The sequence below is a fragment of the Muscardinus avellanarius genome (genome assembly GCF_963383645.1).
Source record: "Muscardinus avellanarius genome assembly, chromosome: 16".
Lineage (NCBI taxonomy): Eukaryota > Metazoa > Chordata > Mammalia > Rodentia > Gliridae > Muscardinus > Muscardinus avellanarius.
This window is the reverse complement of record NC_137802.1, coordinates 34,471,746-34,483,916: the sequence shown is the minus strand read 5'-3', so window position 1 is coordinate 34,483,916 and position 12,171 is coordinate 34,471,746. Positions and strand designations below refer to the sequence as shown.

At 37.9% G+C, this 12,171-nt stretch overlaps 1 protein-coding gene across 6 annotated transcripts in view; it reads right to left on the bottom strand.

The window, feature by feature from the left end:
* Positions 1-12,171, bottom strand: part of BCAS3 (BCAS3 microtubule associated cell migration factor) — a gene marked incomplete at both ends in the record, with an annotated part of 624,117 nt that overhangs the window by 488,251 nt on the left and 123,695 nt on the right. For all 6 annotated transcript variants that reach the window (XM_080712926.1, XM_080712928.1, XM_080712927.1 and 3 more), the window contains 2 exons: positions 2,160-2,243; positions 9,703-9,779. In XM_080712926.1, the coding sequence (XP_080569052.1) occupies positions 2,160-2,243; positions 9,703-9,779 (161 nt within the window). The remainder of the gene's footprint in view (positions 1-2,159; positions 2,244-9,702; positions 9,780-12,171) is intronic.

Sequence of the window (12,171 nt, the reverse complement as noted above, 5' to 3'; positions counted from 1 at the left end):
TGACCTACTGAACACTGACCAGATTAAAGGGGTATTTTAAACATAATTTAGCCGGGCGTGGTGGCACACACTTGTAATCCCCACGCTTGGGAGGCGGAGACAGGAGGATCGCGCTGGTTCGAAGCCAGCCACACTGGCTTAAGAGACCCTGTTTCCAAATAAGAATATAAAAATAGGTCTGGGAGTGTAGCCCAGAGATAGAAGGGCTGCCAGGAACCCCAGTTCCACCAAAAAAAAAAAAAAAGCCCATAATTTACTATAGTCTACATATGAAATACCTGACAATAGGTCTCATAGTTTCAAATACTGAGGTATGGTAACTTGGGTATCTAGACTTATTATTTGAAAATCATATTTATCAGGCGGGCATGGTGGCGCACACTTGTAATCCCAGAATTTAGAAGGCTGAGACAGGAAGATCGCAGTTCGCGGACAGCCTCAGATACCTAGTGAGGGCCTTTGCAACTCAGTGAGACTCTGTTTCAAAATAAAGAATAAAAAATAGGCAGGGGGGTGTAACTCAGAGGTCGAATGCCCTGGGTTCTATCCCCAGACCTGTAAAATAATAATAATAATAATAATAATAATAATAATAGTTATTATTATTATTATTATATTTATCACAATCCCTTCCAACCATGTCCACAGGAAAACTCTGAATGAAACAGGTAACATTCTTTTTTTGTAAGCACACAAATATATCATAATAGCAAACAGAAGCTAAAAAGTTATCCTCCGCTCAAAAGAGTTGGGGATGTAGGTCAGTGGTAGCATACTTGCCTACCAGACACAAGGCCCTGGGTTTAATCCCTAGTACAGCAAAATCTAAAAAGAATTAGTCTTCGCTCCATAATGAGGGAGCCTTAAACCATGACAAATAGATCTAGTTGTGATATGTTATAAATTAACTTAATGAAGATTCTGCCTAATTACTGTGTATTGGATTACTCTTTGTTGAAATAACCATCATTGTTTTTGCATGTGCAATGGAGAAAAGCAAGTATTTTTATAAAGATTTCTAAAACATAAACATATAGAGCTAAAAGCACAAAGACTTCTTCATCATTTCCCTTTTGAGAGAAAAGTATGGAATGCTTCCTTCTCTCATCAATCCAAGGAACACACTCTAAAGCACATCATGGAAGCATTTGCGATCAGTCTTGAAGGATTTTTGTATTTGTTTTACATAAAACAGTGTGACCTTTGATTCCCTCCTTGTGGTTTATTTTAAACTGTTGTTCTTTTCTGAATAGTTGTGCTTTCTATTACATGCTGTCATTTAGATTCACTCTGTCATCCCTATTATTAGAATTGTTTTGTTGTAGACTTCACAATTCAAAAGGATAGTGGTTATAAGAATACCTTATAATCAGCAGAAAGCTTACCAGGCATCGTCAAAATTGACCCTCACACACAACAAAAGTTCTCCCTCAACAAACATGAGGGGGTGGCCCCTTGACATGAAAGAATCTTTGAATGTGCCAGGGGACTGCCTATACTTTCATGAGAAATGATGTTCTTTTTATGTTAAGAAGTCTTAAAAATGTTCAAAGATGCACAGGGAGGACAGTGTAGGTAGACTAATGTGAATCACAGAGAAAGAATCCAGAAGTCCCTATGTAAAACATGAAAAGCCCCTATCAAATGTGATATTGATTAGCTAACAGACTAAGTCTGGTTAACAGACTTTAAGGTTTTAAATTAGATAAGTACACACCCTAGAATCATCCTTAAAATATGAAATAAAAGATGAAATAACAGATCATTTAGTCACCAAGCCTTAGGAGTGACAAATTTCTGACTTACTTCTGAAGTTTATTCCATATTTGTATCTAGGTGTAGTAGCCTACACTTATAATCCTAGTACTTGGAAGGCTGTGGTAGGAGGACAGCAGGTTAGAAACCAGCCTCAACAATTTAGAGAGACTCTTGGCAACCTAGCAAGTCCCTGTTTCAAAAAAAAGAAAAAGAAAAAAAAAATAGCAGGGGTCAGCTCTGAGTTTAATCAAAGTACCAAAAAGAAAAAAGAAAAAAAAGCTTATACCACATTTGTGAATGAAAATCCTAGGATGGAAAGGAGGATGTCAATACCATTCAGGAGAGAAACCCGATAATCACGCCCCATAATCACAGCTCGCAGAGACTCCGGGGGCACTCACTTTAGCAGCACTAATGACTGTGGCGGTATAAGACTGAATGTTGTCTCCACAGGCTCCACCACGGGACTGATGACACCGAATCAACTGGGGAAGGAAAGAGAAAGACTTTTACAAGCTGTTTAACTGTCGGGCTATTAGACAGAGCTTATTTACTGTGCAGAACGATGGCGGCGAGGGGAATGTTTGTGTGAGTGTACTTCAGACCAAACAGCAAAAAGCCCTGCTCAGACACTTTAACCCATTTTATAATCTACTGGTGCCACTCAGGAAGTTTCATGCTCCACTATGGTTTTAATTACAAGATGAAGGGTCTTTAAGAATTCATAAACTCTGAAATGGTAGGATTTGGGCTCTGGCAGCCTTTCTACAAATAAATTCTAAAAAACGTAATCAAAGGACTTAGACATGACTTCCTAACATTAAATATTTGATATGCTAGAAATTGGATGTTTTGTCCTCTTAGTTCCCCCAGAGAGATTATAAAAGGAAACATAAAAAATAAACAAAAGATTTTGCCACATTAGCATTTTCATCTTTGTCAGTGAAAAAGTAGCAAAATTTACATATAAATCAACTGTGAGACATATTCTAGTTATCTTCAGACGGCTTACTGCCTGAACCATTAGGAATAAAAAGGACACACTCCTACTCGTGCCTGATGTGCAGAAATCAACCTGCCAAATTTCAGAGTGAATTACTATTTTGATAGTTTACTTATATGCTAACCAACAAACCTAGGTTAAAATCTTTACTGTTCATACACTTGCCGAGTTTAACAATAATAAAAAATTATTAGCTGGATTTGTATTTTCAATTTTTTTGGAAAAAAATAGCATGTTACAACAGAACCATATTGTAGAGTGAGATTTTGAAAACTATGAGGAGGCACAAAAAATCTACATCTAAAAGTGCTTCATAGTCCCACTACAACTTGGTGAGACCCTGTTTGAAAAGAGTTAAAAAAAACAGGGCTGGAGGTGTGGCTCAGAAGTAGAATGCCCCTGGGTTCAATCCCCATTACTCCAAAAAATTTAAAAATAAACTGGGTGTGGTGGTGCACAATTGTAATTCCAGCACTTGGGAGGCTGAGACAGGAGGATCGCACAGGTTCGAAGCCAGCCTCAGCTATTAAGTGAGGTTCTCAGCAACTTAGTGAAACCCTGTTTCCAAATGAAATATACAACTAGGTCTGGAAGGGTAGTCTGGAAGTAGAAAAGCCTCTGGGTTCCACCCTGAGTACCACACACACACATACACATACACACACACACACACACACACACACACACACACACACAAATTTTTTAACAAAATAAAAATACTTCACATATCTTGTTTATCCCCAGAGATAAAGGCAGAGGTTTATTGAGGAAAAGTGTGGACACACATTCAAGCAACAGTGCAGGCCAGCGTGAGAGGCCCTCACATATCTTGAAAGAAAGTTCTTTGCTGAAAATTAAAACGTAATTTAATGTTTAAGGTATGCATGCATGTATGTGGTATGAATATTCTACCTCCCAGCTAAACCTCCATACCTGTTTTTATTATTTATTCTGAAACAGGGTCTTGCTAAGCTGCTGAGAGATTAGTTAAACTGGTGAAGCTTCCTTCAAACCAGTGATCCTCGTCTCACCCATCCAAGAACTAGAATTACAGGCGTGTGCCGCCAAACCTGGCCATACATTTATTCTTGATTCAAAATATTTTCTCATCACTCACACTGTTTTGTTTTCTGAATCGCTCAAAACAATATTCATAAAATAGAAAGAATGCCTTTAAAGACTGATAGGCAACATCAATGTATTTTGTGGCTAATATCTGTTATGCCACAAGGAACAGATTTCAAGGTAAAATGTGGTTTTCACAGAATAAAAATGAGAAATTTTACAGTGAATATTGTAGCTAATAAAAAGAATCTCATTCATGTACAAATCTTATTCAAATTGTAAAAAGTATCCCTCTGCTGCCTCCTGCTGTATGAGCGAAGAAAAGCAGCTATTTTGGAAAACCTATTTTAAACATTCAAATCCAACTATGTCAAGATGAGCCACACTCTTACCTTTCAATGTGATTACAAATGAGTCAACTGGCCTACATAAACATTTTGGTATAAAACTTAGACTCGGGATGAAAGTGGCTCCCTGATAAGGCACTTGGGTTCAATCCCCAGGACAAAAAATAAAATAAAAACCTTAAAAAAATAAAACTTAGATATGAAAATTTCATCCATATCTTGGTTCAGCAAAATTAAAGAGGAGTCAGAGTTTTCTATAGTGCAAAACACTAACAAATGGGTTAATTTACAGAAAATATTGTTAAGGGAAAATAGCAATATGCCAAGGGGCATATTTACTACTATGTTAACTTTGTGTATGGGTATGTTACTGAGAATTGAGCCCAGGGGCATCTTCTTCCGAGATACACCCACCGTTGATTTTGTATTTTATTTTGAAACAGGGTCTCATTTGGTTGCTGAGTGTTTCAGTAAGTTACGGAGGCTCTCCTGAAACCTGATTGCCCTGTCTTAGGAAAATTGTGGGTTCACAGCCAACCTCAGCAACTTACTAAGGCCCTCCAAAACTTAGTGAGACCCTGTTTCAAAATAAAATGAAGCCGGGCGTGGTAGTGCACACTTATAACCCCAACATGTGGGAGGCTGAGAATGGAGGATCATAGTTTGCGGACAGCCTCAGCTACTTAGCAAGGCCCTTTGCAACTCAATGAGAATTCTGTTTCAAAAATAAAAAGACTAAAAAAATAGGGCTGGTTGTGTAGCTCTGAGGTACAATACCCCTCAGTTCCATCCCAGGACTTCAAATATATATATATAAATAAAAAACAATAATAATAATTAAATGAAATAGGGATGGGAGGAATAGCTCAGAGGTCAAATGCCCCTGGGTCCATTCCTCAGTGGAGGAGGGGGAGGAGAAGAAAATGTACTGAGGTCAAGATCTACCAAACAAAAGAAAGGCTATATTGTGGCAATATCCATTTGAACTCATGATTTCTAAGACATATATCTGTAGGTGAAAGAATGTATTCAAGTGTATATTTGTCTGTCTGTTTGTGTTTTAATCACTGCTCATGGAAAATGTCTGGAAGCAAATATATCTCAGTAGCAATGAACACAGGTACCAAAGTTAACACTTTAAACAACAAGACCCAAAAAAGGGAAGCAGGAAAACAAGAACGCTTCTTCCGAGGCTGATACAGGGCAAAGTACAAGATACTTTGGACATATTCTTATTCTAGCAACTAAGGATATGTATTTATTTTTTTCCGGTAATGTAAATTGATCCCAGAGGCATTCTACCTCTGAGCTAGACCTCCATCCCCATATTTTATTCTTTGTGTGTATGTGTGTGTGGTACTGGGGATGGAAGTCAGGAGCATTCTACCTCCAAGTTACACTCCCAACCTACTTTATACTTTATTTTGAAAAAGGGTCTCACTAGGTTGCAGAGAGCCTAAGTTGCTGACGCTGGCCGTGAACTGCCATCCTCCTGTCTCAGGCTCCAAAGTACTGGGATTATAAGCATATGCCACCATGCCTGCCTGGCTAGCTGGCTGGCTGGCTGGCTGGTTTGTTTGTTTGTTTGTTTGTTTGTTTGTTTGTTTGTTTGTGGAGAGTACATAAAAATTCACAGGAAACTACCTGGAGGGCCTTCCACTTATCTATCTGGGATAATTCAAATATCAAAACTATAGATAATTCTTGTCAATATATAGTTCATTTGGCAAATGGTGCACTGAATACATGCAATTTTAAACTTTTTTTTTTTTTAATGGCACCGGGGATGGAACCCAGGGGCATTTTACCTTCTACCTACACCCCGAGGCCTATTTTTTAGTCTTTTTTTTTTTTTTTTTTTTTTTTTTGGTGGTACTGGGAATGGAACCCTTCTACCTCCGGGCTACACTCCCAGACCTATTTTATATTTTATTTGGAAACAGGGTCTCTTATACCAGCGAGGCTGGCTTCCAACCTGCACGATCCTCCTGTCTCTGCCTCCAAGCACAGGGATTACAAACGTGCACCAGAACGCTAGGCTTAGTCTTCATTTTTTTGAAACAGTGTCTCACTGAGTTGCCAAAGGCCTCACTAAGTAGCCGACTCTGCCCAAGAAAGGTGATCCTCCTATCTAGCTTACCAAATGCTGGGATTGTGCACCACCATGCCCGGCCAATTTTAAACTTTTTTAAAAAGTAGTGACTGCCGGGCGTGGTGGCAAACACTTTTGGGAGGCTGAGACCAGAGGATCGCGGTTTGCAGGCAGCCTCAGCTACTTAATGAGGCCCTTTGAAACTCAGTAAGACTCTATTTCAAAATTAAGAATAAAAAATAGGGCCAGGCGTGTAGATCAAAGGTCAAATGCCCCGGGGATCCATCTCCAACACCACTTAAAAAAAAAAGTAGTGATTACTTTGAATGTGCCTGATCTTTTAATTATATTCCCTTTATGAATTTCTGTCCAAAGACTACACACGCAAAGTTTAGTATCTATGACGATATCACATCTGATGACACAAGATGCACATCTATCATTTTTCAATAAGGTTAATTTTCTCAATCGTTAAATAAAAATCTTTCTATAAAAATAAAAGACCAAGCTGGGCCTGGCAGCAAATGCCTACAGCCCCAGCACTTGGGAAGTAGATGTGGCCTGATCACTTGAGTCAAGTTCAAGAGCAGCAGGTATAACATAGGGAGACCAGTCAAAAAACAAACACAAACAACAGCAACAAGAAGAATGAACATAAGTGAAGGAGACTGGATTCAATAACGTGAGCCAGACATTACTGGCTGTAATCCCAGTGTGTGTGAGTGGAGACAAAGAGGATCGAAGCCTCAAGCCAGCTTGGAAGTAGTGGAACTCCCATGAACCGAGAAAGATCCTGTTTTAAAATAAAAAATGTTTTGAGCCGGGCGTGGTGGTGCACGCTTGTAACCCCAGCACTTGGGAGGCTGAGACAGGAGGATCGCACGGGTTCGAGGCCAGCCTCAGCTACTTAGTGAGGCTTTCAGCAACTTAGTGAGACCCTGTTTCCAAATAAAACATAAAAAGGTCTGGGAGTATAGCCCAGAGGTAGAAAGCTTCTGGGTTCCACTCCCAGGACCACCAAAAAATAAATAAAATAAAATAAAATAAAATAAAATAAAATAAAATAAAAATGTTTTCAAAAGGGCAAGGGTATATAGCTCAGAGGTACAATGGCCCTGTATTCAAATCCCAGTGTCTGAGTGTCTGTCTCTCCCCCTCCCCCACTTACGCACACTGTCAATAATGTAAAATAATAAGAAAGACTGTGGAATAGTTCATATTTAAAGGCTACTGAGGGCGTTTCAACAAAATCTGCTACCAGATCACATAAACCCTGGGCCATAGGGAGGAAAAATCCACACATGGTGAACAGGTCTGTAATCTCTGTACAGGAAAGGCTGAGAGAGGAGGGCTGCAGTTTCAAGAACAGCCTTAGAGATAGAGCAGGACTCTCAGCAACCTATTGAGACACGATTTAAAGATGAAAACTAAAATAGGGTGGAGATGTAGAACACCTCTAGTTCAATTCCTTGGACCATACAAAAAATCAAAATAAATCTCAAAATGACATTACAGAGTTAACTGAGAAAACTGTGATATAAGTGGTAGATTAAAGTATTTTATCAACATTTAATTGGATGATAACTGAAGACGTTTAGGGTAACAGTATGTGCAACTTACTCTGACCTTGTTCAAAGGGGAATGTGTGGAAAAAAGACACTGATGTGCTTTTTCTACAAGATTTTCCTTGCACGATTCCAATGTTAAATGTGCATTGAAAAAGGGAGAGAAACTGAAAAATTAAAACCCATCTTGCTTAAGATTTGAAAGCTGAAGAGTATTTTCATGAACAGACTGTTACTCCGAAATTTACTTGAATTTTGGAATTACACATTCAGCCCAAAGCTTAAACATAAGAAAATGAAAATAAACACTAACTCTTAAGAAAATATTAGATAAGCAGCTTTACTTCACAAGCTTTCTACATGGATTAGCAACTTCCTCATGAATTTCACTACATTGCTTTGTATTATTCACACATTTATCTGCAATGAAATACTAACTGGCACATATTTACACTTTGCATCTATTAAGGGAGGTCATTCACTCTGGGAAAATAACACAACCGGAAAGTACCTCAAAAATAATTTCAATTCAAAAGGGGCAATTTGCCACATGTGACAATGCATCTACAAAAGCCAACAGACAATTTATCTATTTTCTTCTCGAGTGTATCCATCACTCAAGGGAAATGAATCACAGAAGGAAATACTAGAAGATAGTATTATATCACCTGCTTAATTGTATGGCTTTTGTCTTGTTTGAAAAGAATAATTGGAAAACTGCTATTTTAATGATATATAGTAAAGAATCAAAAGAACAAACAAGATGGAACATAAGTAGATACTCAGTAAAAGATGAAAAACAACCTGAGCATGACAGACAGACTGCCAGATAAGGAGCTGACCTATAAAAATTACTTCTATAACTATTATTGGAACATTCATGAGACTAGAGATGGCTAGTCGGTGGCTTCCCCAAATACTTAATTTACCACACCCTAATTTTGTGAGAAACTTTAATATTGTTTCATAATATTCCTATAACATAACAGCTATGCAACTAATATGAAACAAAAAAACTTATTTTTGTGGAATCTATAATATTTTTTAGATTTTACTCTACATACACATACGGAATGCTAAATGAAATAAAAATGATTTTCTTATGTAAAATTCAGATTTACGTGTGGCCCTGATACCAGTGTACAAATATATCTTCTTTTACTATAAAGATATTTGTACATAAACTAAAGTGGAAAAATCCAACAGACATGAGCAGCGTGACTTAACTATTAAAACAAATGGTTGCAACCTTGTTTAGAACTAATTGCAGACAAATAAGGTCAATTAAATTGTTCAATGCAGCTGGGCATGGTGGTACATGCTTGTAATACCAATACTTGGGAGACTGAGACTGGAGCTAGCCTCAACAGTATGGTGAGGCCCCCCCAGACTTTGCAGAGACCCTTTTTCAAAATAAAAAATAAAATATGGCTGGGGCTTCCGCTTGGAGGTAGAATCCCCCTTAGTTCAACTACCCATTACCCCCCAAAAATGAGGGAAAAAAATATATATCTATATATATTGTTCTATGCACCACTCCTCTCTCCTGATTTCTAGCTTCACATAAATCAAAGGCTTTTCAGTATTACTAGCATGGCCATCTTAACACTATGCTGAAACATTAGCGGGGTAAAGTTTTCTATGTAGAAGTAAGCCTAGAAAATTAAAAGTTCTACTGAATCTTGGTTTAATGAAAACTGCTGAATATATAGAAATACAGAAAAGAGTCCAATTATGAGCTGCACAATGAAAAGCAACTCAGTAAGTTAGACATTCATCATTGGTAATCATCAAGAGAGCATACACATTGACTATGGAAAATTCTTAAACACCTGCTTATTGCAGCGGAGCTGAACGTGGGAAATGGCTTACCTTGTTTTCTGCATAAGCTAGCCAACGGCTTCCAAGAGCAATAGGATTCATATTTGGCCCGGGACAAGGATAACAACCTGAAATTTCCAAAAGGCAATGTTGAGAAATTTCTTAATAATTACTGTTAGTATATCATAACTTGATGTGGAAAATCAAATTCTTCTATTTTTAAAGTCTCATATAATATTCTATAATTCTAATTATTACTTTAATAGCTCAATGTGGAACATTTTTCCTGCTGGACTACTCAGTTTCTTTTCATTATTGATTCTGCCCCAATAAAGAAACAAATCTGGAGACAAGTGTAGATGTCCACTCTGAGAACATGGGAGGCTAAGATAGGAGGATTGTGTTCAAGGGCAGTCTCAGCAAATAGTGAGAATCTCAACAACCTAGAGAGACCCTGTTTCAAAACAAAAATTAACAGCCGGGCGTGGTAGCACACACTTGTAATCCCCACGCTTGGGAGGCTGAGACAGGAAGATTGCAGGTGCAAGGCCAGCCTCAGCTAAACACAGTGAGGTCCTCTTCAGCTCTGTGCGACCCTGTTTCAAAATAAAGAATATAAAATAGGTCTGGGGGTATAGCTCAGAATACCCCTGGGTTCAATCGCCAGCACCAAAAAAAAAAAAAAATGTTTGGGAGTTACAAAATTTTTAGGAATTTCTATTTCTATTAAACTCTTGATTTCATTCATTGTGCATGGATGTTTGTATGTGTGGGGATGGGTAATGGGGTTTTAACCCAGGGGTATTCCAGCACTGAACTACACCCCTAGGCCTTGTTATTTTTTAATTTGGAAACAGGGTCTCACTTAGTTACTGAGTCTGGCCTCAAACCTGTGATCCTCGTGTCTCAGCCTAAAAAATACTGGAATTATAGGTATAGGCACTATGCCCAAATTCAATCTCATTCCTCTTACTGCCAATGTCAGCCAATAACAATAGTAGATAGTTCTATGATACATATTGTTTATTTCTTTATCTTCCTGAAACTTGATATATAAAATCAAGAATTTGCTTCCCTTTCTTTACTACTGAATCTCCACTGCTATGAACAGTATCTGACACAGAGCAGTTACTCAATACATCTCAATACATTCATCCGAACAAAATTAAATAATGCACTAAAACTAATCAAAGCATATTTATAAGGCACTGACAAAACTATCCTACAAGAGGATTTCTCCTTTAAATATCCAAATAGTGTGCTTGGTTAAGAGATAGATCTTTCATTTAAAGCAATTTTTAAGATAAAACCTTTCATGTATATTCTCTGAATTCAGAAGCCTGTGAGTAGCATTTGGTTTCTATTCTGCTACTACTGCCCTGCTCCGAGGCGTTGAAGGACACTTTGCTGCGGCTTTACTTTCAGCTCAGTTCCCTAAACTGCCATTTACTGTGAATTTGTACTTTGTAAAAAAGATATTGAACTTGCAGAGAAGATGACCTAGGAGAAAGTCCATATACCATATGAAACAAAAGCTTTTTCATCTAATCAGCCCTTGTTTAAAAAAATACACGTGTCTAGGATTTGAAGGGGTGGGTTTGTGATGCTTTGGTTTTCTGAGAAACTGACTTCTGGGCTAACTGTGATATTACGATATTTACTAAATGTAAATATGGTGGTATACATAGGACAAAGATATACTAACACTATACAAAGACAATGCTCCTGAATATATATTCTCTAATATATATTGTGTAGTACTATGTAGCACATTAAATTCCCACTGAGTAAAAACTAAAGTCATTCAAAATTTTACTTTTTTGCTTTTGTGTGTGGTACTGGGGATTAAACCAAAGGGCATTTTGATTTCAAGCTACATCCCCAACCCGATTTTTTTAAGTTTTTTATTCTAAAACAGGGTCTCAGTAAGTTATAGCGGGCCTCACTAAGTACCTGAGGCTGACTGTAAATCTGTGAGCCTCCAGTCTCAGCTGTCCTAGTACTGAGATTACAAACGTGTTCCACCATACCTGGCTCAAAATTGTACCTGGGGTGGGTGTGTGTGTGTGTGTGTGTGTGTGTGTGTGTGTGTGTGTGTGTTGTGTGTTTCATAGCTGAACCAAAGAATATATATAAATATGGTCTGCAAAATATTTCTCCTTATAAATTCAGTAGAAAAACGAAACCCCATGGAAGGTGGCATTACGGTAGAGGGACCTAATCTCCTGAATTAGGGTTACAAGTCAATATAACCTCTCTAACAATTCTGAGAATTTCTTCAACTGGCATCAGATGCTATTAGTTATATTCTCCTTTACAAATACTAAAAGATGCAAAGGGAAAACATAGTTGGTAATTCATTGTACTTTTTGAGTCCATGTTTTCAGAAAGTCAGTGGACCTCAGACACTACATTATTGGAATGAAAGCACTTTTTTTTCTGCGCTCCAAACAGCACTTTATAGCTGGGATCAGCAAAACATCAGCCACTCAGCACTACCCCAATCTGACAAACATGCCT